This window comes from Bombina bombina, chromosome 7 (genome assembly GCF_027579735.1).
Source record: "Bombina bombina isolate aBomBom1 chromosome 7, aBomBom1.pri, whole genome shotgun sequence".
NCBI classification, from domain to species: Eukaryota; Metazoa; Chordata; class Amphibia; order Anura; family Bombinatoridae; genus Bombina; species Bombina bombina.
In genome coordinates, this window is record NC_069505.1 from 253,435,636 (window position 1) to 253,459,876 (window position 24,241).

Below are 24,241 nucleotides of genomic sequence, written 5' to 3' on the forward strand. Positions count from 1 at the left end.
GCGCCAAAAAAGTGAGCGGTACACCTGTACCTGCAAGACTCGTAATACCAGCGGGCATTAAAAAGCAGCGTTGGGACCTCTCAACGCTGCTTTTTAACCCTAAAGCAAGATTCGTAATATAGGCGCATGTATTTTGTTTTTGGAATGTTTTGTTTTTTTTATCCCAAACACAAAATCTTCTTCATACATATAAGGTTATAAAATAAAATACATATAAGGTTATACAATTAAATACATAAGGTTATACAATAAAATACATATCAGGTTATACAATAAAATACATATAAGGTTATACAATAAAATACATATAAGGTTATAAGGCCATGCACATCCATGTATACCATCCCACAGACTCAAAAAACAAAACTCTGACATCCTTACTCACATTCCTCTTGCATCAAAAGCCACTACCCCTTTCACTTGTGCACTCTGGAACTCTCGTTCTGTTTGCAACAAACTCCCTTCTATACATGACCTCTTTATCTCCCACTCCCTCAACCTTCTGGCCCTAACAGAAACCTGTCTCTCTCCCCTAGACACAGCATCTACTGCTGCTCTGTCACATGGGGGTCTCCACTTCAGCCACATTCCTAGGTCTGGTAATAGACAAGGAGGTGTTGTAGGTATTTTACTTTCCTCTCATTGCACCTTTCAACAAATACATCCCATCTCTTCCCTTACATTTTCCTCATTTGCAACCCACATGATTCGCTTATTCTATCCTCTTTCTATACATGTTGCAGTCATATACCGTACTCCTGGCTCCTCAACTCAATTTCTAGATCACTTGGCTGCCTGGCTACCTTATTTCCTTTCCTCAGACACCCCTTCCCTCTTTCTTGGTGACTTCAACATCCCTCTTGACAATCCCACTGCCTCCTCTGCAAAACAACTTCTGCAACTCACTTCCTCTTTCGTTTGTCACAATGGACTGATTCTCCCACTCACAAAGATGGTCACTCCCTTGACCTGATCTTTAGCTATCGATGCACTCTTTCAAACTTCACAAACTCCCCCTTTCCTCTTTCTGACCACCATCTCCTTACTTGCAACATATCATCCCTCCCTACAACTCTCCCTCCTTCTGCTCCTCACACCAAACTTCACAGAAGCATTATGTCATTAGATCAACAACAGCTTTCTAATTCCCACTATAATTCCACCCTTACATCCGTTCTTGACAATCTCGCCCCTCTTACCATAGCTCGGAAATCAAACACTCATCCTCAGCCCTGGCATATTCCTCTGACACGATACCTATGCAGATGTTCCCGTACTGCTGAGTGGCACTGGAGAAAATCTAGGAGTTGAGCTGATTTTCAACATTACAAATTTATCTTGAATTCCTACTAAGCAACACTACTTCTCTACTCTTATCTCTAATCTTTCTTCAAACCCAAAACCTTTGTTCTCCACTTTCAATACTCTTCTCCGCCCTCTCCCACCTCCTAATACAACTTCTCTGTCAGCTCAAGACTTTGCCAACCACTTCAATAACAAAATCGACTCCATCAGAAATGAAATCAGCTCTCAAAATAATTCCATTCTCTCACCCCCTCAAATGCTCTCAATCAACCACAACCCACATAACCTTAAACTTAGCTCATTCTCCCCTGTTACTGAGGAAGAAGATTTGGCACTTATACTGCGCTCTCACCTCACTACCTGTCCCCTTGACCCTATCCCCTCACAGCTACTCCCCTCCATCTCTGCCACCCTTACCCCTATACTCACACACACTTTCAACCTCTCCCTCAGCACCCATATATTTCCCTCATCGCTGAAACATGCACTGGTCACACCTATCCTCAAAAAACCTTCCCTTGATCCTACCTCCCCATCCAACTACCGCCCAATTTCCCTCCTCCCTCTTGCATCAAAGCTTCTCGAAAAACTAGCTTATGCACGCCTATCCCATTTCCTTACAATAAACTCCCTCCTTGACCCATTGCAATCTGGATTTCGTCCCCATCACTCCACAGAGACAGCAATTCTTAAGGTTACCAACGACCTACTTACAGCAAAATCAAAAGGCCACTTCTCTCTGCTTATCCTCCTTGATCTGTCCGCAGCCTTTGACACTGTTGACCACCCTCTTTTGCTCCAAACCCTCCAATCCTTTGGCATCTGTGACACAGCCCTCTCGTGGCTCTCTTCCTACCTTTAGTGTAGCCTTCTCTGGGGCTCTGTCCTCGGTCCCCTTCTCTTATCAATCTACACGTCATCACTAGGTTCCCTATTAAAGTCCCACAGTTTCCAATATCATTTGTATGCCAACGACACCCAAATCTACTTCTCTGCACCAGACCTATCTCCTTCCTTGCTAACCCGTGTCACTAACTGTCTCTCTCACATCTCTAACTGGATGTCCTCTCACTACCTCAAGCTAAATCTCTCCAAAACTGAGCTCCTTATTTTCCCCCCTTCTTCTAAACTCTCCACCCCCAATCTCTCTATAACTGTCCACAGCTCCATCATTACCCCTACCCTGCATGCCCGATGTCTCGGGGTCACATTTGACTCAGATCTTTCTTTCACTCCTCACATTCAGTCATTGGCTAAAGCCTGCCGCTTCCACCTTAAACACAACTCTAAAATTAGACACTTCCTTACACAAGACAAAACTAAGATTTTAATCCACTCTCTCATTCTTTCCCGTCTCGATTACTGCAACTCTGTCCTCTCTGTTCTCCCCACCTGCCGCCTAGCTCCTTTACAATCCATAATGAATGCCTCTGCCAGACTCATCTTCCTTACACTTTGCTCTTCATCTGCTGCTCCTCTCTGCCAATCCCTTCACTGGCTTCCTCTTGCCTCTAGGATCAAACACAAAATTCTCATTCTGACATACAAAGCCCTCAACTGCACTGCTTCCCCCTATATCTCAGACCTTGTCTCCAGATACTCTCCCTCCCATCCCTTTCACTCTGCTCATGACCTCCTACTCTCCTCCTCTCTTGTCACCTCATCACACTCCCATTTACAGGACTTCTCCAGACTGGCTCCCATCTTGTGGAACTTTCTGCCTCGCTCCACAAGACTCTTTTCTAGTTTTAAAATCTTCAAGTGCTTCCTAAAGACTCTACTGTTCAGGGATGCATACAACCTACGCTAACCTTTCTTTATACCAGTTCCTCTCCTCCATTGCTATCCCCTGAACCCCCTTAGCATGTAAGCCTAAGAGTCCAGCTGTTTGTAGATCACCTTCTTAAGATCTGAATACAACAGTTCAACTCTTGGCAGGGCCCTCTACCCATTTGATCCCTATAATTGTTTTGTTGTACTCCGCCTTTGCTTATAGCGCTGCGGAATCTGTTGGCGCTCTACAAATAACCGATAATAAAAAAATAAAAATTATACAATAAAATACATATAAATAAAACACTTTATAAACTTGTATTCCCACAGCTACTATAGGTTTAAAATATATATATTTTTTTGCCTTTATTAACAATGGAGATCACAGGAATAACAAATATATATGCGTTAAGTGGGATTTTGATGGGCATTTAATGGGAGTAACTTCTGTTTTAATGGGGAAACATTGCTGTGGGTTTCTAATATCACTGCTCATTAATGAAAATATTTCTGACTGGAAAATACTTTTAATTGATTTTAGCATGCAAAAAACTATTATGACATTTAAATCTTTCAGTTAGCTCTTGGTTCAGAGATATAGCCCATTTATGATGATGTAGCATATGGGGATATAGTAAAGGATGTGGCACTCCTAGCAGCCTAGTAAGGAACCTAGCAAACCTGAGTACAGGAATGAGTCACTTTAGGTCTTGTTTTGTTTGTTGTCTGTGTATAGCTTGCATGAAGTGAAGGTCAGAGTTTTGTTCCTTTCATTGTTTTCAGTTTTGTGGTTATGCTTTATGTTAAAAGCCAGAATACCACGTAAATGTGTTCATGAAGAACAAGGATGGAAAATCTTTCAAGTACCTGAGTGGGAAATTTCCACTGGTGAGTTAGGCTAAAGTTAAGGAAGGAATCTTTGTTGGTCTGCAAATTTGTGAACTTTTTACGTATGACAACTTCGGCGAGTCCTCAAGGATAATGAGAAAGTAGCTTCTTGGTAAGATTTTAAAGATGTTGTGCATAGCTTCTTGGGTAACCAAAGAGTTGGAAACTATGTTGAGCTTGCGAACAACCTTCTAGAAAAGTATAATTAATTAGGCTGCAACATATCACTCACAACCCACTTTCTCGACTCTCATCTGGACTTCTTCCCTGATAACTGCGGTGCTGGGAGTGAGAAGCATAGTGAGTGGTTCCCCAATGACATTTCAGCAATGGAACAAAGATATCAGGGTAGGCGAAATGCGTCTATGCTTGCTGACTATTGTTAGTGAAGATATCCGGGTAAGAAGAAAGCTGCTATGCCCCAGAAGAAGAGTACAAGCAACAATCAAAGAGAAGGTGCTCTTGTAAATAGGCCACTATTTGAAATAGTACTTTCAATTGCAGTATGTTTTTTCGGTTATTTGTGATTGATTGAATGAAAACAACTTTCATTTATGTAGTATCAAGAAAATACCATATATGTGTAATATTTATTTTCACTAAGACTATATTACTGAAGCACAGGTAGTGTATCTCAAAAACTAGAGCTAATAAAAAAATTCTGAAGTCATATTCTTTTTTCTTGATCCAAAATTATTAAAGGATGTTTACATAGCATTACTTAAAGTGTTAGTACCCATTAAACATTTTTTTGTTTCATCGAACACACAGTCTATGTTGTGTAAACAAACTTTAAATTCAGCCCCCTCAGCTGAGATGAGTGATGTTGGACTTTTGCAGAAACTGCAATCCCTATTAAATGCAGGTCCAAGTCTATAAACGAGACTCTCACAGCAGCTGGTAGTAATCCTTGTATCAACCCCCCAATCTCAAAACAGTAGCCCAAGAGAAAAAACTGTTTAAAATGTTTAAATCCATACATAGACATTGTGAATCCTATCGGCTACATAATCTGACGCGTTTTGGGCTTAAACTTGCACATTTTCAAAAGTGATAACCTGTCATTAATGCAACTGTCACTGACTTTTAACCCATACTATTACTTTCTGATTGGTTGATCATCCTATCACCTCTCATCTCATTCACTCAACTCCCCAGTAAGGGGATCCCGGTTCTGTGTCTCCTTCACTCGAAATTACATGATGGCTAAGTCAACCAATATGAAGTCCAAAACATTGAATGACATCAATAGTTGCCAACTGGACTAATATTCCCTTCTTTTGACTCTTCTGGCATGTTAAAGCATGTGATACATTAATACAATTTAATTACCAAACCACAATGTTTTGTGCTTCAATTCTTATTATGCAATGCATATACATTACATCCTGTGTATTCTCTTCTTGTAATTACATAATCAAAAAGAACCTTATTTACAAGTAAAAAAACTTATAACTAGCAAGTTTACTAAAAATTGTGATTAATTAACCCCTTAATGACCACAGCCCTTTCCTATTTTCTGTCCGTTTGGGACCAAGGCTAATTTTACATTTTTGCGGTGTTTGTGTTTAGCTGTAATTTTAATTATTATTTTATTAAATATGAGGAAAAAATGGAAAAAAACACACTTTTTCTAACTTTGACCCCCAAAATCTGTTACACATCTACAACCACCAAAAAACACTCATGCTAAATAGTTTCTAAATTTTGTCCTGAGTTTAGAAATACCCAGTGTTTACATGTTCTTTGCTTTTTTATAGGGCCATAAATACAAGTAGCACTTTGCTATTTCCAAACCACTTTTTTTCAAAATTAGCGCTAGTTACATTGGAACCCTGATATCTGTCAGGAATCCCTGAATATCCCTTGACATGTATATATTTTTTTAGAAGACATCCCAAAGTATTGATATAGGCCCATTTTGGTATATTTCATGGCACCATTTCAACGCGAAATGCGATCAAATAAAAAAAAAAATCGTTCACATTTTCACAAATTTTTTCACAAACTTTAGGTTTCTCACTGAAATTATTTACAAACAACTTGTGCAATTATGGCATAAATGGTTGTAAATGCTTCTCTGGGATCCTCTTTGTTCAGAAATAGAAGACATATATGGCTTTGGCCTTGCTTTTTGGCAATTATAAGGCCGCTAAATGCCACTGCGCACCACAGGTGTATTATGCCCATCAGTGAAGGGGTTAATTAGGGAGCATGTAGGGAGCTTCTATGATTAATTTTAGCTTTAGTGTAGTGTAGTAGACAACCCCAAGTATTGATCTAGGCCCATCTTAGTATATTTCATACCACCATTTCACCGCCAAATGCGATCAAATTAAAAAAATGTTAAATTTTCACAATTTTAGGTTTCTCACTGAAATTATTTACAAACAGCTTGTGCAATTATGGCACAAATTGTTGTAAATACTTCTCTGGGATCCCCTTTGTTCAGAAATAGCAGACATATATGGCTTTGGTGTTGCTTTTTGGTAATTATAAGGCTGCTAAATGCCGCTGCGCACCACACGTGTATTATGCCCTGCAGTGAAGGGGTTAATTAGGGAGCTTGTAGGGTTAATTTTAGCTTTAGTGTAGTATAGTAGACAACCCAAAGTATTGATCTAGGCCCATTTTGGTATATTTCATGCCACCATTTCACCGTCAAATGCGATCAAATAAAAAAAAAATAGTTCCCTTTTTCACTAACTTTTCACAAACTTTAGGTTTCTCACTGAAATTATTTACAAACAGCTTGTGCAATTATAGCACAAATGGTTGTAAATGCTTCTCTGGGATCCCCTTTGTTCAGAAATAGCAGACATATATGGCTTTGGCATTGCTTTTTGGTAATTCGAAGGCCGCTAAATGCCACTGCGCATCACACGTGTATTATGGCTAGCAGTGAAGGGGTTAATTAGGTAACTTGTAGGGAGCTTGCAGGGTTAATTTTAGCTTTAGTGTAGAGATCAGCCTCCCACCTGACACATCACACCCCCTGATCCCTCCCAAACAGCTCTCTTCCATCCCCCACCCCACAATTCTCCCTGCCATCTTAAGTACTGGCAGAAAGTCTGCCAGTACTAAAATAAAAGCTATCTTTTTATTATTTTTGAGCATATTTACATATGCTGCTGTGTAGGATCCCCCCTTAACCCCCAACCTCCCTGATCCCCCCAAACAGCTCTCTAACCCCCCTCCCCTGCCTTATTGTGCGCCATATTGGGTACTGGCAGCTGTCTGCCAGTACCCAGTTTGAAATCAAAAACATTTTTGTTTATGTTTTATTAAAAAAAAAAACTATTTTCTGTAGTGTAGCTGCCCCCCAACAACACCCAACCACCTGCCCTCTCCCAGATTACTAATTTTATTTATTTGACCCTCTCTCCCACTGAGTCTCTCCCACTGAGTCCTTATACTTGTTCCATAGTGTAGGGTTCCCACCCGCACACGCGCGCACCCACCCTCGTGCATGCGCGCGCATTCTGGCACGCACCCCACACGCGATCCCGCCCCCCTCCTCCACTGATCGCTGCCCACCCGCCTCCCTGAATAAGCTCCCACTCACCAACGAACAAAGCAATCAATGGCCGATTCAGAGAGGGCCACAGAGTGGCTCTCTCTGCATCGGACTGCTCAAAACTTTTATTGCAGGATGCCTCAATATCGAGGCATCACTGCAATAACATGAAAGCAGCTGGAAGCGATCAGGATCGCTTCCAGTGCTTTCAAAGACCAACGACGTACGGGGTACGTCCTTGGTTGTTAACTGCATTTTTTTGCAGGACGTACCCCATACGTTGTTGGTCGTTAAGGGGTTAAAGTTAAACTAGAGCTTTTTTTGTAAGTATATTGAGATTTGTTCAGGTTGAACTCGATGGACTTCATCTTTTTTAAACCTCATCTACTATGTTACTATGTTAACATGTAGCTTCATATTAGAAGCGTATAAGATTTTTTTCAATTTGTTAGTTTATTTTTATTTTTTAGTTGAGAGTAGTTTGAAACATAGTAATACCAGGATTTGTAATGATTACTAAGTGAATAATACACTTTGGTATGAAATCTATCATTTGGATGGACAATGCTTAATTCCCTTACGTTGTGAAAAGTGTCTCACTACTGTAGTGGGAAGGGGAGTGATGTCTACAGCCCTTAAATGCTCTCTAAGTTTTCCTTTGGCCATTCTTCTGGTACAGCCTGTGTACTGTCTCTTACAAATTGTGCAAGTTATCAAATGTACTATGTATTTTGAAAAACAGTACACTCTATACTTTAGTTTGTACAATTTATTAGTGTACGATGAAATGAACTGATCTCCAACAATCCTATACTTGCAAACCATGCAAGGATTTCTTCCACATCTAAAAGAACCTTTTTTTACTTAAAGGGACAGTATACACTCATTTTCAGATAACTGCATGTAATAGACTCTACTATAAAGAATAAGATGCACAGACACTGATTTCAAATTCCAGCATAAAACTGTTTAAAAACTTACTTAGAAGCTCCCAGTTTAGCTCTGTTGAAAAGGCAGTTGGAAAGCCCACTGCAAGTGAGACATAAGACACTCCCCCCTCCTCCTTCATTTGCATATGAAAAGACCATTTACACAAACAGGAGCAAGCTGGAGAAGGTAGCTGACGGTATTCTCATAAAACTTTGGTGCTTGGTTAGGAGTCTGAAAATCAGAGCAATGTTATTTAAAAATTAGCAAAACTATACATTAAAAAAAAAAAAAAACACTTTATGGGCTATATAAATAGATCATTTACAAAACAGTTATGCAAAGAAAAAATGAGAGTCCCTTTAACCAACATTCCTTTGGTCTATTTCTTGGGGGGTTATATACATACTCTACTAAGCCATCTATCTATCTATCTATCTATCTATCTATCTATCTGTATCTGCTGTATCTATATGTCATCTATCTTTCTGTTTGCTGTTTCTATATGTCATCTGTCATCTATCTATCTGTCTGTCTGTCTGGTACGTAAACAAGGCAATCCCTGATTCTGTAAAACTAATGTAGGATGAAGATGAAATAGAAATAAACATAAGGAGGGATAATACAGAGAAAGGTGAGAATGAAAAAGAAAATGAATGGTTCCCTTGGAAAGTCTGGGCCAAGTCAAGTCTTGAGTTTGTTCCTGACTACGAGGGTATGACAGATGTATTGCAGATGTGTGTGCCAGGATGGTGATCTTACTGTTGGTGTCCTCTCTATTTTTCACTGGGTTAACAGTATGATGTGTTCACGATCAAACATACAAGTGAGGAGAACATCTCTTGCAGATACTTATAGGTGCAAGAGGAACTCAAGTGATGGACAAAGATTTATAACCCACTGTAATTTATCCAGTTCTTATATGTGGTTCCCACCTCTTTCCTGGGATTTACAAATGGATTTCATAGGAAGGCTGAGGGGAATGAAATGAGAGCATCACTCACTCTCTGTTTGATACATCTGATACCACCCCCAAAACTCAGAGGCCAGCTGTGCTTGTGCAACACGTTACACAGCCAGGTGTACAATACAGGGACACACTTAATAGGTAATAATAATCAAACATAAGAGAAGAGTCATATTACATTTTGCCTAAGGCCTCAGCAACTCATAGAGCACACTCGTGAGCCTACCTCAGTAAACTTTCATGCAAAGGAGCTAAAGCTCAGCAAAGGAAGCAGGAGAACGATATTTTTGATATTTAAATGATGCTCTATCTGAATCATGGAACTTAAATTCTGTCTTTCATGTCCCTTTCCTCATCCAATCAGCAGCGCTAAATACACAGATGGGTTTTGGGACTAGCAATGCTGATTGACTCAGTTGCAGTTTCCACCCAGGACCAGCAGTTCTCAGTGGCTCCATGGTAGTACTTCAACTATGTGTTTAACCTATTTCCGGGGGTTAAATATACATTTGCAGGGTTGAAAGTGCTAAAGTTACATGCTCTAATGAATAACGTATGCCCTTTTGTTATACTGTATTTTCTTGCCAGTGTTTCTTTTAATAGAACATTATCTACATTTTAGTAATACATGTGACACTCACATCAGGTAAATGGTTAAACCAAAAATCAATGCATGAAACAGAGCTGCGGTGACATCGAACAGTAACATAGTATATTGATTTTAATTGTTTAAATGGAGAGTTTCCTACCTTGTCCAAAAAGGAAATGACTTATTGATATTCTATTTATATTGTTCCTAATATTAAATCGTTTTGGTTATCTAACAAAAAAAAAAAAAAAAAAAAAACACACAAAGAGTTTCCAGTGCTCTGTCTCCAAAAGGTTTTTTTTTAGTTAATGTATTTAAAGGGATAATAAACACTAAATGCATTTCATGCACCTCCCTCTAATCATGGGAGTTGCCATTTTGGAACTTAGGTTACACTGCAGGTATCTGAAGGAGACTTACTGCACTGGAATGTAGTGAAACTTAGATTTCAACATGGCTGCACCCATGAGTAGAGAGAGGTGGGGAATCAATACTATGCTTATAAAAAATATTTTGTGTTTAGTGTCAAGGCAATCCCTATAGGTGAGTCCTACTCTAATAAATGTCATTATGTGATGCCTTTGTGTATAGTGCATAGGTACCCTTCCCTTGTTTGTAAAATGTGAATTCTGTATGGGCATCAGTTCATTAAAGGGATATTAAACACTTTCATGTTTTTGTCCCCATTTCCTTTAAAAATCGTTGTTTTTCTAAATTCCATTGAGTTTCTGTGAATGTTTGAAATTAAGTTTTCTATGCATCTCTCTAAAGAGATCCCTGGGCTGGTGAGATTCTATAAGAATACGCACCAGCCCTTCTATTTACCCGATGAAATTATATAAAGTCACTTTTTACCCTGCAAACAGGGTGTCTCGCTAAGGAGCGTATACTGCATTTTCATATGGGAAGGAGATGCAGACATTATCGAAAGTGCACAATAAAGTTTGTGATTATAAAATCGTAAAAAAAAAGAATAAATTAACCATTAAATAAAAATACTAAGAAAAATAAATTTAATTTTTAAGGTGCATCAAAATTTGTAACGAAATTGTTCACCAAAAATCATATTTTATAAAAAACTTAAAATTTTGTAGATAAATTACACAGGAATAAATTATATTAACTATGCGCAGGGCAAATCATAATTGAAGTACACTGGATGTGCAAAAAAAAGCAAGAAATTCAGACTTAAAAGTACAAAATACAAAGTGTAATTGTCTTTCGTAAAATGGGTTTTACATGGGCGTTCCATAGGCGTATATCAAATTTTCTCTCAAATCCCAGCATAATTCATTTTCACACTACAATTCTCACTATTTTTCTCGCAAGTTAAATAGTGGTGAGTTTTCACCAAAATACTCCAAACACTAATTATTCTGAAAGAAAAATCTATGTATACGAAAATGACAGTGAAATTAAGGTACAGTGGCTTGAAAACAGCGTCATTTGATTTGTGTTAAGCATAATATTCACATTTTAAAACATGCCGGTTTCCCCCTCTGTACTTAGCTCTCCATAGCAAACTTTTACCTAGCAGAGAGCTCTCGTTATATGTATGGGAGATATCTCGCCACTTGCAGGGATAGCCCCTTTTTTATAGAATTCCATGAGATCTGCCCCTGCGAGTGTTGGACTGATGAAAAACCACGTCCTGACGGGCAAACTTTTTAGAATTGGGCCTTGCTGAGGACAATTTGGGACAGATATAAATCAGGAAATTAAAGAGACTTTGCAAACAAGGGAGGCAGTTTGTTTACAATATTTAAACAACAAATTCTGCATATTATTCTCATGCTAATCTTTGCTTTGAGTACATCATTTTATTTATTATATAATAAGTGTTTTATGTTCCATTATGGATATTAAACAACAAATACATGTTGTACTCTTATATTAGTTGTTTAAATATTGAAGATATAAGTATAAAGATTAAGTTTCTTTAAAGAAATGGGCATTGCCTTGTTGAAACCTAGGTGTTTCCCTTATCCATTTCTTCTGCGTGGGACAATTAGGCGCAGTTATAAATTAAACAATAAAAGAGAATGTGCAAACAAGGCTGTTTGGAAACCCTGTTAGATCATTACTTTAACAATCTTGTGTTCCACGCTGCGTTGTTTGGTGCCATAATAGTCAAAAAATGACAAGCTTTACTTTCTAACGTGACTCATCTTTCAACAAAAATAAGGAAAATATGAAATATAAAAAAAAAATATTATAATTATTAAAAATGATTATAGATGTACTAAAATGTTTAATATTAATAACTCCTGTTGGGTTAGCACGCAAGTGTTAAGGTTTAGGTTTTTCCTTCTTTCCATTGAAGTCTATGGAGAGAATAATGTAGCGCAGTTGCGATATCCAATGTCCTGAAGTTAGTGCGCGACAGGTTTTGCTTCCGCTCAAAAGTTATACTTTTAACCTGTAATATGTGCTAACAAGGGTGGGCAAAAGACTACTTCTAGCGGTGTTTACGCTTGAGCAGGAGCGCTAAATAGCACACCACTTGTAATAATGTTGCTAAGCTAGGCTTACGTCTAGCGGTGTTTACGCTTGAGCACGAGCGCTAAATAGCACATCACTTGTAATACTGTTGCTAAGCTGCGCTTACTTCAAGCGGTGTTTACGCTTAAGCAGGAGCACTAAGTAGGTTACCACTTGTAATACTGTTGCTAAGCTGCGCTTCTAGCGGTGTTTATGCTTGAGCATGAGCGCTAAATAGCACACCACTTGTAATACTGTTGCTAAGCTGCGCTTACTTCTAGCAGTGTTTATGCTTGAGCATGAGCGCTAAATAGCACATCACTTGAAATACTGTTGCTAAGCTGCGCTTACTTCTAGCAGTGTTTATGCTTGAGCACGAGCGCTAAATAGCACATCACTTGTAATATAGCCCTATGATTTTTTTTTTATTTTATTTTTCCCCAGAAGAGGATACATATAATCTAATGGAAAATGTCTAATCTGCTGATTTGTTGCAACATTGAAACATTAATTCAAATTGTTATAGTTCATCTTTTTTCCCCCCAGTGTTCTTCTATTACAGTTAGCTAAAAAATGTATATGAAGCCATTTTTCAATGTGTTTTAACCAAAATGTAATCATTTCAGACTTAATGTATAATCTGGGTAAATTATAACATCAATCATTTGTTTTACAAATATTACAGAAATGGAGGTAACAACAATTATTCTCCAGCAGAGGGCGAATTAACAAAGAAACAAATCTTCCTATTGTTACATAGAAACTCCCTAAAACCATTGGTTATTGTTAAACCTACACAATTAGATTGTAAACAGATTCTTATTTTTGTGTATAATGAGTACTATGCTTAATATAACAAGCAGAGTAGTAACATATTCTGAAAGGGGTCTGTCTTTCTATTTAATAAGGAAGATAAAACCGAATTTCCCATGCATTATTTATATATATATATATAAATGTATAGCACTGTTTTATTTTGGTTCCACTATAAATTAATTTATTTTGTATGAATTTCCTAGTAATAGACTAGCAGGAACAATATTATCAATCCGTTACCAATATTATCAATATTATTACCAAGTACAGAAATAAATCTTATAGACTGAGATTGCAAAAGTAACATCCTTTTCTGTGAAGCTTATATAAGTATTAAGGAAAGATTCGTATTCTTTTTTTCACTAATGACTTGCTGTAGTCTCACAGGAAATGTATCTTTTATTATTTGGGGTCTACAGATCTGAGAACATTTCTGGGGAAGCCTCTACACAAACACACATGTATATATACACACACAGACATACACACACACACACACACACACACACACATATATGTATATATATATATATATATATATATATATATATATATATATATATATATATATACACACACACACATATATATATATATATATATATATATATACATATACACACACACACATATATATATATATACATACACACAGACGTACACACACACACATATATGTGTATATATATATATATATATATATATATATATATATATATACATATACACACATATATATATATATATATATATATATATATATATACATATACACACAACACACACACACATATATATATATATATATATATATATATATATATATATACACACACTTTTTATATATATATACTATATATATTATATTTTTATTTATATATATATGGTGATCGGGGGGTTATGGTTTTCTGGGTGTTATACATGTATTGGGCAAAGGAATGCAGCCTCCTCACCTTAATACACATACACACACACACACACACACACACACACACACATATATATATATATATATATATATATATATATATATATATATATATATACACACACACATACAGACACAACATGCTTCCAATGCTCTTATGAGAACTGATTAACTTCTGCTTCCAAATTGAATACAATAGCTAAGTAGCTGGCACAAAGCAGTTCATGCTCTGGTGATAATACCCTCACTGTGCACAATAACTCGTTTGGCCACTAGATAGATATGCAGAAACTACATAGCAGCCAAAGGGTTAACCGGGCATACAGAAAGGTGCTAATGCAACACGGACTTTATTAGTTATATTAATGAAAAAAACAAATATTTAGAGAAATAATATGTTAAAAAAATAACGTTACTTTCTGTGCTTTGGTTGATTCTTCTGCTTAGCAAGTTTGTAAATGGTTGGTTATTAAATCAAACATCAACTGCTGCTCATACCTTGTAAATAAGCATCTTATACTCATATATATCATGAGCACAGATCATAAATCACCTTGGAGGGTGCATAACAGTAAGTCAGAGCTAGTACCTTCCCGCTAACCCCCCATCCCCAATAAACTTACCATTTCTCCAGGTACTGACGATGTAAGGAAGACAACCTATAATATGCCTGTATCATGCCCTGTGGCACACTGCTGGCAGCTCATAGCAAGGCATTCGTATTTGTAAGTGTAAATTGTTGTTAAGTTTTGTAAATAACCAATGACAGAAATACACTGAATTTAAAGGGACAGTAAAGTCAAAATTAAACATTCATGATTCAGATGGGGCATGCATTTTTAAACAACTTTGTATAACAAAGCTACAAATAATGTTGCAAAACACTGCTGCAATAGTGCACTAAGGACACGTGCACACTCCTGAGTTCTTATGAGTCTACCTAGTTTTACTCTTCAATAAATATACCATGAGAATGAAGCCATTCTTGATGATAGAAGTAAATTGGAAAGTTGTTTAAAATTGCATGCCCCATCTGAATCATGAAAGTTTAATTTTCAATATACTGTCCCTTTAAAGACTATGGCTGTTCTATTAGGCAATGCAGGCAGCTCCCTAGGGGAACCATATCTAAGATTGAGGTCTCAGCTTTGCAGCACTTTATATTTTGTACTAATTAGTGTCTAAGGCAGCCAATCAGAATATAACAGGAATGCACGAATGTATGTGGTGTCACTAGTGCACTGTGCACAAGCAGGTTGCAATTAGAGAGGGTATATAATTGTGCCATCAGTATAAAAAGCCATATTACTGTATATTTCACACCTAAGATGACTAATAAAAACGTTTAGTTCAGATCGATTTATTGAGTAATATAAAGATATTTCAAAATGAGCTCTATTCCTTTTCTGAATAGATCATTTCTGGTAATACTTATGGTTTCACACCTGTAGCCAACATGCAAACAAAATAAAATAATACAAAACAAACAACTTCCAAAAGCATTATACAAATATTTTGAGCATAACGTCTCTCCAAAATGATATAATATTGCAATAGCTTCACCATAAATTTAAATAATGTTATCTTTTGTATTAGATATTCTGTGTCAGGTATCAAATACACATTTAGACAGTTTGGTAAATGTTTAATAGTTTTATTTTCATCAAGATCTTAACTAAATCAATCAACATAGAATGGGAAAGTGTAACTATTTATACACAAATAGTCTTTTATATGCTGGTGCTGCCTGATAGCCTTTTCTTATTAGAAATACGTTGTGATAACATCTAATGGTTCTGGGTGGGTGAGTACAAAAGCTCAGCTGCTTTCTGTGGTGTCACAAGTGTAAGACAGGAGGTGGGAACTGAGGGGGCTAGTGGATTAACTTGGGTATAGTTTGTCACCACTGACATGGAAATACTTGCACAAAAAAGGCACAGATGAGACTAGGGAGGCATAAAGAGGGAGTGACATAAAGACTGGGTGGCAAACAGATAAAACCAGCCCACATGTAGTTTTATCCATAATAAAAACAAAATACAGGAAAGTTATCTAAACATCTGACCTTCATCTCAGATAGGGACACAAGGGAGGGAACTTAAATATAGAAATAAAAACAATATAGTTTTGTGGAAAAGACAGAAACAGTGAGTGCTACACAGAAGAAGAATGTAATTATGAGTGGAATGTGTAGAAGTGAAACGAGATCTACTGTAAATGTTACAATCAATGTGACAGATTATTTACCTGCTGAAAGCTACAGTCTCACAACAGCTGAAGGTAACAGCTTTTCAGACTGATAACAATGCTTTCTTGTAGGACATCTTCAAAATGCTGCAGATCTCTCTGCTCAGGAAACAGGTGAATGTTACACAAGTTTTTTTTTTCCTTCACTTCTTGTGTCTTGGAGAAATTTTATTGCCAACCCAATTCCACGCCCAAAATAAAGAAGAAGACCCAGTAGAAGGAACTCAACCTGAATAATGATGTTTACCAGCTCCTTGTGATCAGCAGAGACTTCACATCCCTAAACTTCATGTGTGACCCGCATACAAATATCCAATAAACCCCTCATCAAGCAGCACTGGAGAGGGGGGGGTGGGAATTGCTGGACCTGGTTATCCTCTCTTGGGAATTACAACCTCACTGGCTGATCAGGGTGGCTCGGGCACACAAGAAGGATTTTATTTATTTATGTTTTTGTGACACCTGGACCTGCATCTCTACAAGCTGGGATACCCAGGATCCCCCAATCTGGTTGCAGAAAGGGAGGATACTGATAGACTTGTGCATCTGCCCTGAAGGTCAGCAATACCGAAGAATATGAATAGAAAGACCAGGCGCTGGATTTTCCATATCTTTCTCAGCCTGGGGATTGTCTATATTAAGATAGGGTAAGTCATTTGGGGCAGTTGGTTTGGTGGCACATACAGGGGATGCTGAGCTCTGTGGCAGTGGTGAGCTGAGTTCAGGATGTGTAGAGTGACAAAGTGAAGTTTACTAGTGTCGGACTGAATGTGGGTGAGCTTCCCTACAGGTGTCTGGGACTCCACTTCTATATAATACAGATCTCTGCAAGTTTCCCGTCTAATATGGTGAGTTTTTTTTTGCATATACCAAAGACTAGTTTAGGTGAAATCCTATTTATATAATTTACCATCGGTGAACTCCTCTTCATATATCCATCCTACCATAGGTGAGCTCCTCTTCATATATCCATTCTACCATAGGTGAGCTCCTCTTCATATATCCCTCCTACCATAGGTGAGCTCCTCTTCAAATATCCCTCCTATCATAGGTGAGCTCCTCTTCATATATCCCTCCCACCATAGGTGAGCTCCTCTTCATATATCCCTCCTACCATAGGTGAGCTCCTCTTCATATATTCATTCTACCATAGATGAGCTCCTCTTCATATATCCCTCCTACCATAGGTGAACTCCTCTTCAAATATCCCTCCTGTCATAGGTGAGCTCCTCTTCATATATCCCTCCTACCATAGGTGAGCTCCTCTTCATATATCACTCCTACCATAGGTGAGCTCCTCTCCTCAGCCAAGCAAAGGTACCATAGGTGAGCTCATTTTCACATATCCAGCCTAGAAATAGTGAGTTTGTATTAATATATCCATAGTAGCACGGGTGAGTTTTACTTCATATCGAGGCTAGCAATGGTGAACTCCTTATCATATATCCAACGTTGAACGAGACAGCTGACATTCATTCATTGTTGCATTGGTAAGCCCTAACTAACAGGGAATCTAGCATGTGTGAGCTCTTATTTTATTTTCCATCGGTACATGGGCGAACTCTTGTTTCTATACCCAGCCTAGTACATGTAAGCTCTAATTCACGTCTAATAACCTTTAGCTTTATGAACAGAACTGATTTTGCCCAAATACACAGTTTGGAATTAAGAGCTTTTACCACCGGTGATCTACTCTCTACTCTGCTATTACATTGTTTCCAGTAGTGAGTTCTACTACATAGCTGCTGTCTATAAGGGGTTAAAATGTCAGGGTTCCCTTGTAACAACATGTGAGCTCTGTAACGTTGTTAGCTTTTGTAGGATGAGCTCCCATAGATTCTCAGTGTAGGAGCTCACCAAGACCTCAGGCTAACTAGACTGTGTTTAGCTGTATGGTCACATAGAGGTTAGGTTTAGTGAGAACTCATCCGGCATCTGCTCAGTGCTATGTACTGTCAGTGTACTTGCCCGGCAAAGAATGTGCTGCAGCTCAGGAGCAGTCGGCTGGGCAAATGGCATTCATGCCCCAGGGCATCCGGCCAGGACCCTAATAATGCCAGATGACTAGCTTGTGCAAGGTAAGTTACTGCAAAACGTCTTCTAATGCCACTTTATTTTTGTATTTGAGACTTAAACTCATCAACTGCTTATGCTGTATTGTGTTATTTGTTTTATGTACCATAATGTGCTCATCACTGTGTATCACAATGTGCTCATCACTGTGTATTATAATGCATGAGTAAAGGTCTCTTTATATTTAAGCAAACAGCCTGTTCTATAGAGTCTTTTGTTCAGTCACTTTCTCTGTTAATGAGTTACATAAATACTGAGACCCAAAGTTACTAAAAGTAGCTGCAGAGATCGATAGAATCACTGGATCACTGCACTGACTGGGACCTCAGCATTCTGTGCCAGTCAATGGGGACTGAGAGGGACCAATAAAGCAGCTCTGTGTTACAATGTGCCACAACGTTTCTTTTGTTATTCTATATTTATCTAGAAATTGTGATGGGAAGTCTGTCTATATTATTTATATTGTTTTTGGCTCAGAAGTTTGATATACTTTTCTCAAAACATACTGTGTGTATGTTATGCATGTGTATGTATATATATATATATATATATATATATATATATATATATATTATAATCACGTTATATGATACACAATGTGAAATACACAAATGACGCACTGATGTAAATATGTCAATTTCACATTCAATTTCAGGATTGTGTTTATTCCGAGTGTGTGTATATATGTGTGTGTGTGTGTGTATAAATATAAATATATATATATATATATATATATATATATATATATATATGTGTGTGTGTGTGTGTGTGTGTGTAAAAATATCCATATAGTTTACATATATATATATATATATACATATATATTTTTATATTTATACACACACATATAGGGATTAGGGAATAGCATTGCAATGTAAGCTTTCAACACACTGGGATTCCTTCCTCTGGCAGTATGATCTACAACAGATGCCCAGTAATATTTTTTTTTGTATCCAATAAATATATAAATATAAGGTAAAAATTATTCTCCATTATATCATATATTTTTTTTTTTTATTTTTTTTTACATTTTCATCATAGAGATAGCTGCTATACACATGGGAATCAAACAGTGTTAAACCATAAATATATTTTAACTGCACATTTTTAATTTCTGAATTTCAAGAACAATTATTTTTCTAAGACTAAAAACTTTACTACCTAATAAAATCCCTTCTTTTAGATGCAACAAAGAAAAAAACCAAACATTTTTTGTCCCTTTAACACCTCATATCATTATAGATAGAGCACAATAAAGGGGGTATCTGCCTTTGCCTTAGCAACAACATTATTTAACTCACTTCTTCAGCTACAAACTCAAAAAAAAATGTGTATATGGAATACAAGGCCAGTCCAGGGAAAAATTATTCATAATTCCATCAAAGATCTTTGTTAATTTGAACTATATCAGCATTATTTCAGCTTTTTATTTGAAAGCCACATGTATTGCCTGCACTTCTCTGATTATGTACAACTACTATACAGTATTTCATTTATTGGTCAGGAAGTTTTGTCAGATTTTGGCACAAGCTCTCACAATCTCTGATATAATTATAGAAGAATAAAAGTCATAGGGAAAAGGGTGAGGTTCAAATGTCCATGAAATTTACACAATTTTTCCTTTTAACGTCATTCATTTGTTATTATGAACCTTAAATTGCAATAAGAGGTTCAGTTGTAACAAATTACTGCTGGTGCTGCTGGGAAAACAGACACACTACGTCTGCTGAATTCTCAGGGAAACATAAATGTCAGATAACTAAGTGTCTTGTCTTGTCTGCCCAACCTTGTGTTTAGCTAACACCCCAGGCTAGCAACATTCTCAGTTCATTTCTTGTGTCTTTCCCTGACTAATAAATACATAAATAAACAAATAGATCTAAAATAAAGAAATAGATATACAAATAAATACATTGATTCCCAACTGATTAGCTTACAAAGGGCTAGAGAGCGGTAGTTTGTGCTCCTGCATTAACTTTGATAGACGGAGGCTTTTGCACGTGTCAGGTAGCATGCAAATTACAAGTTGAAAGTAAAACATTTTCGCACAAACGCTAAACCAACACGCGCGAAAAGCTGAAGTCTGAATATCACAACCGCATTAGACTTCAATGGAGCGTGAAAAGTGAAAAAACCCTTCCTTACTCGGGCACTAACCTGATCGCATTTTCTTAAGTGCGCTAACCTGAAATGAAACATAAATATTTCACATTCCAATGTTCTTCATATACATGAATGTTCTATTTATTCATAAATACACACACACACAAACACACACACACACACATATATATATATATATATATATATATATATCATGTTTTATTGGTAAAATCTATCTATCTAGATAGGAACATCTATTTAAAAATACATATAACATATTCCCCTATGTGAAGAACATTGGAATGTGAAATATTTACAGTAAATACACAGTTAAACACGCTAATATGAATATTGCATGGATATTATTTTTCATGTTTTTAGCTACTTGCCTGCAAAGGGTTTCAATGTATTTATGTATATGTCTATATATGTATAAATATGTATTTATCTCTGTTTATGTGTGCATATATGTCTGTAAATACATATATAAACATATAAATGAATAGATATCTGTATATATATATACATACATACATATACATATTTAGACATGTATCTATATGTATCTCTATGTTAAATCAATGTAAATATTTGCATAGGAAATTAGCACATCTAGGCAAGAATCCCCACTTGCTTTTTCCCAGAAATATATACAATGTTACCAATGCACAAGAGACTTCTGGGTAAGATATGATACGCAAATTCTCAGTTTTTTTGCTTCAAAATACTGTTTTAACACAGCTATCCTTTTAACAGGATTATTGCAGCAAACCAGAAATCACTCACTAGACAGCCTGTTTTGTTCTTTTTGGAACTCATCAGTAGGAGATAGATTTCTGGTTGCTGCATTGGTAAAGCTATTTTCAAGGTTAAACCAAAATTCATTAAAATTATGGGGGGAGATAAAAAAACTGAAATTAAAATCCTCCATGTTTCAAAATTAAATCAATGTAAATATTTGCATAGGAAATTAGCACATCTAGGCAAGAATCCCCGCCTGCTTTTTCCCAGAAATTCTTAATATACAATGTTACCAATGCACAAGAGAATTCTGGGTAAGATATGCAAATTAGATATGCACATTTTCAGTTTTTTTGCTTCAAAATAATGTTTTAACACAGCGATCCTTTCAACAGGATTATTGCAGCAAATCAGAAATCACTCACTAGACAGCCTGTTTCGTTCTTTTTGGAACTCATCAGTAGGAGATAGATTTCTGGTTGCTGCATTGGTAAAGCTATTTTCAAGGTTAAACCAAAATTCATTAAAATTATGGGGGGAGATAAAAAAAAACTGTGATTAAAATCCTTCATGTCTCAAAATTATCTCTATGTTAAAACCTTTTTGCCTAATTTTTTTAGCACCTAAGACCTCATATCTTTGAGCCGTTATAATATTTTTATTAGATGTTATTATGACTGTAACTGTACTTTTAAATGTATTATTGATGTTTTTGTGCAACTTTTTAGTCAAGCGAAACAGTTAACCAGAGCTCTGAAGTCGCGATACCCTGACGCACATTAAATTTAATTGCGCTCGAGCAAACGATGCACGCAGAGCTGTTTTAAACCACTTTTCCAGTCCAGCGGGCGAAAGCCGCTCAGTATAAAGGGGAGGAAAGGGGGGGGCGGAGCCTTCTTAATTGCTGAAATTATTTAATATCTACATCTAATCTTTAAGCTAGCTCACATTAGTGCATTGCTGCTCCTTCAACAAAGGATACAAAGAGAATTAAGCAAATTAGACAGAAGTCAATTTTAAAATTGTTTAAAATTGTACGATCTATCTAATTCTTTAAAGAAAATAATTCAGTTTATGCCCCTATAAAGGCACATGGATGTGACAATTGTAAAAATGTTATGCAAATAGTTTTCAAGTCACAAAAGAGGGCAAAAGAAACTGGTCAATTGGAAAATATAAAAATGTAAATAATGTTTAAATTGTGCTCTCTATTGGAATATTGGCTTTCACATCCCTTTAAATTAATTAAATATTTGTATCAGTCTTGTAATAAACATTTGTCACATTATATTATATACTTTATATCTTATATACTAAAGACTGTCACATCCAGTAATTATGTATCTATACAGTGTTTATCTCTGAAAATCCTCAATACTTATTTGCTTTCTCTTATCAGTTTGAGATGGACGGTTTGAAATAAAATGCAGATCAGATGTATTGAAAGCAAAGATTAGCCTGAGAATTATTTGTACGCGTTGTTTTTAAAAGTTATATCAGTTTAAATATTGAAAACATAAATACAAAGTTTTAGTGTCCATTAAGCAATAGGTTCCACCATGTTGTAACCTAGATTTCCTTCTCTGCTGAGGCCATGTCGCGAACATAAAATTTTCCGTTTGTGAACGGTGAACGCGAACTTCCGCAAATGTTCGCGAACGGGCGAACCGCCATAGACTTCAATAGGCAGGCGAATTTTAAAACCCACAGGGACTCTTTCTGGCCACAATAGTGATGGAAAAGTTGTTTCAAGGGGACTAACACCTGGACTGTGGCATGCTGGAGGGGGATCCATGGCAAAACTCCCATGGAAAATTACATAGTTGATGCAGAGTCTGGTTTTAATCCATAAAGGACATAAATCACCTAACATTCCTAAATTCTTTGGAATAACATGCTTTAAAACATCAGGTATGATGTTGTATCGATCAGGTAGTGTAAGGGTTACGCCCGCTTCACAGTGACAGACAAAACTCCCTGTTGATGTGGAGCAAGACGCAGCAGCAGAAGAGGACTCAGCCGAGGAGGTTATGGAAGAGGATGGAGTAGGAGGAGTAGAGGAGGTGGCAGCAGACCTGCCTGCAAGTCGTGGCGGTGTCACCAACTCCTCTGCAGAGCCACGCATTTCATGCTTGGCAGCCGTCAGCAGGTCTACCCAATGCGCAGTGTAGGTGATATACCTGCCCTGACCATGCTTTGTAGACCAGGTATCAGTGGTCAGATGGACCCTTGCCCCAACACTGTGTGCCAGACATGCCATTACTTCCTTTTGCACAATCGAGTACAGGTTGGGCATTGCCTTTTGTGCAAAGAAATTTCGGCCGGGTACCTTCCACTGAGGTGTCCCAATAGCTACAAATTTTTGGAACGCCTCAGACTCCACCAGCTTGTATGGTAAAAGCTAGCAGGCTAAGAGTTCAGACAAGCCAGCTGTCAGATGCCGGGCAAGGGGGTGACTTTGTGACATTGGCTTCTTACGCTCAAACATGTCCTTGACAGACACCTGACTGTGGGCAGATGAGCAGGAACTGCTCAAGGCGAGAGACAGAGTGGCGGATGGTTGAGAGGGGGCAAGGAGGACAGCAGTGGTTGACGTGGCTGAAGATGCTGGACCAGGAGGAAGATGGCGGCTTTGAGTTTGTGTGCTGCTTGTACTCATGTGTTGATCCCATAGGCGTTTGTGATCTGCAATCATGTGCCTTCACAAAGCAGTTGTACCTAGGTGGGTGTTGGACTTCCACGACTCAGTTTCTTTTGGCACAGGTTGCAAATGGCATCGCTGTTGTCAGAGGCAGACACACAAAAAAAATGCCACACTGCTGAGCTCTGCAATGACGGCATTCTGGTGGTGGCAACAGCATGCGTTGATTGGCGTGCTGTCTGGCT

At 37.3% G+C, this 24,241-nt stretch overlaps 1 protein-coding gene across 2 annotated transcripts in view; it reads left to right on the plus strand.

Annotated features, from left to right (window-relative positions):
* The first annotated feature begins 16,454 nt into the window (after positions 1–16,454).
* Positions 16,455–24,241, plus strand: part of LOC128635838 (protein Wnt-7a) — a 117,072-nt gene continuing 109,285 nt past the window's right edge. The window contains exon 1 of one of the 2 annotated variants that reach the window (XM_053688949.1): positions 16,455–17,085. In XM_053688949.1, coding sequence (XP_053544924.1) covers positions 17,015–17,085 — 71 coding nt within the window. In that variant the 5' untranslated portion in view covers positions 16,455–17,014. Of the gene's footprint in view, positions 17,086–18,372; positions 18,517–24,241 lie in introns of those variants that run through there. The other variant, XM_053688950.1, reaches the window with a different exon arrangement.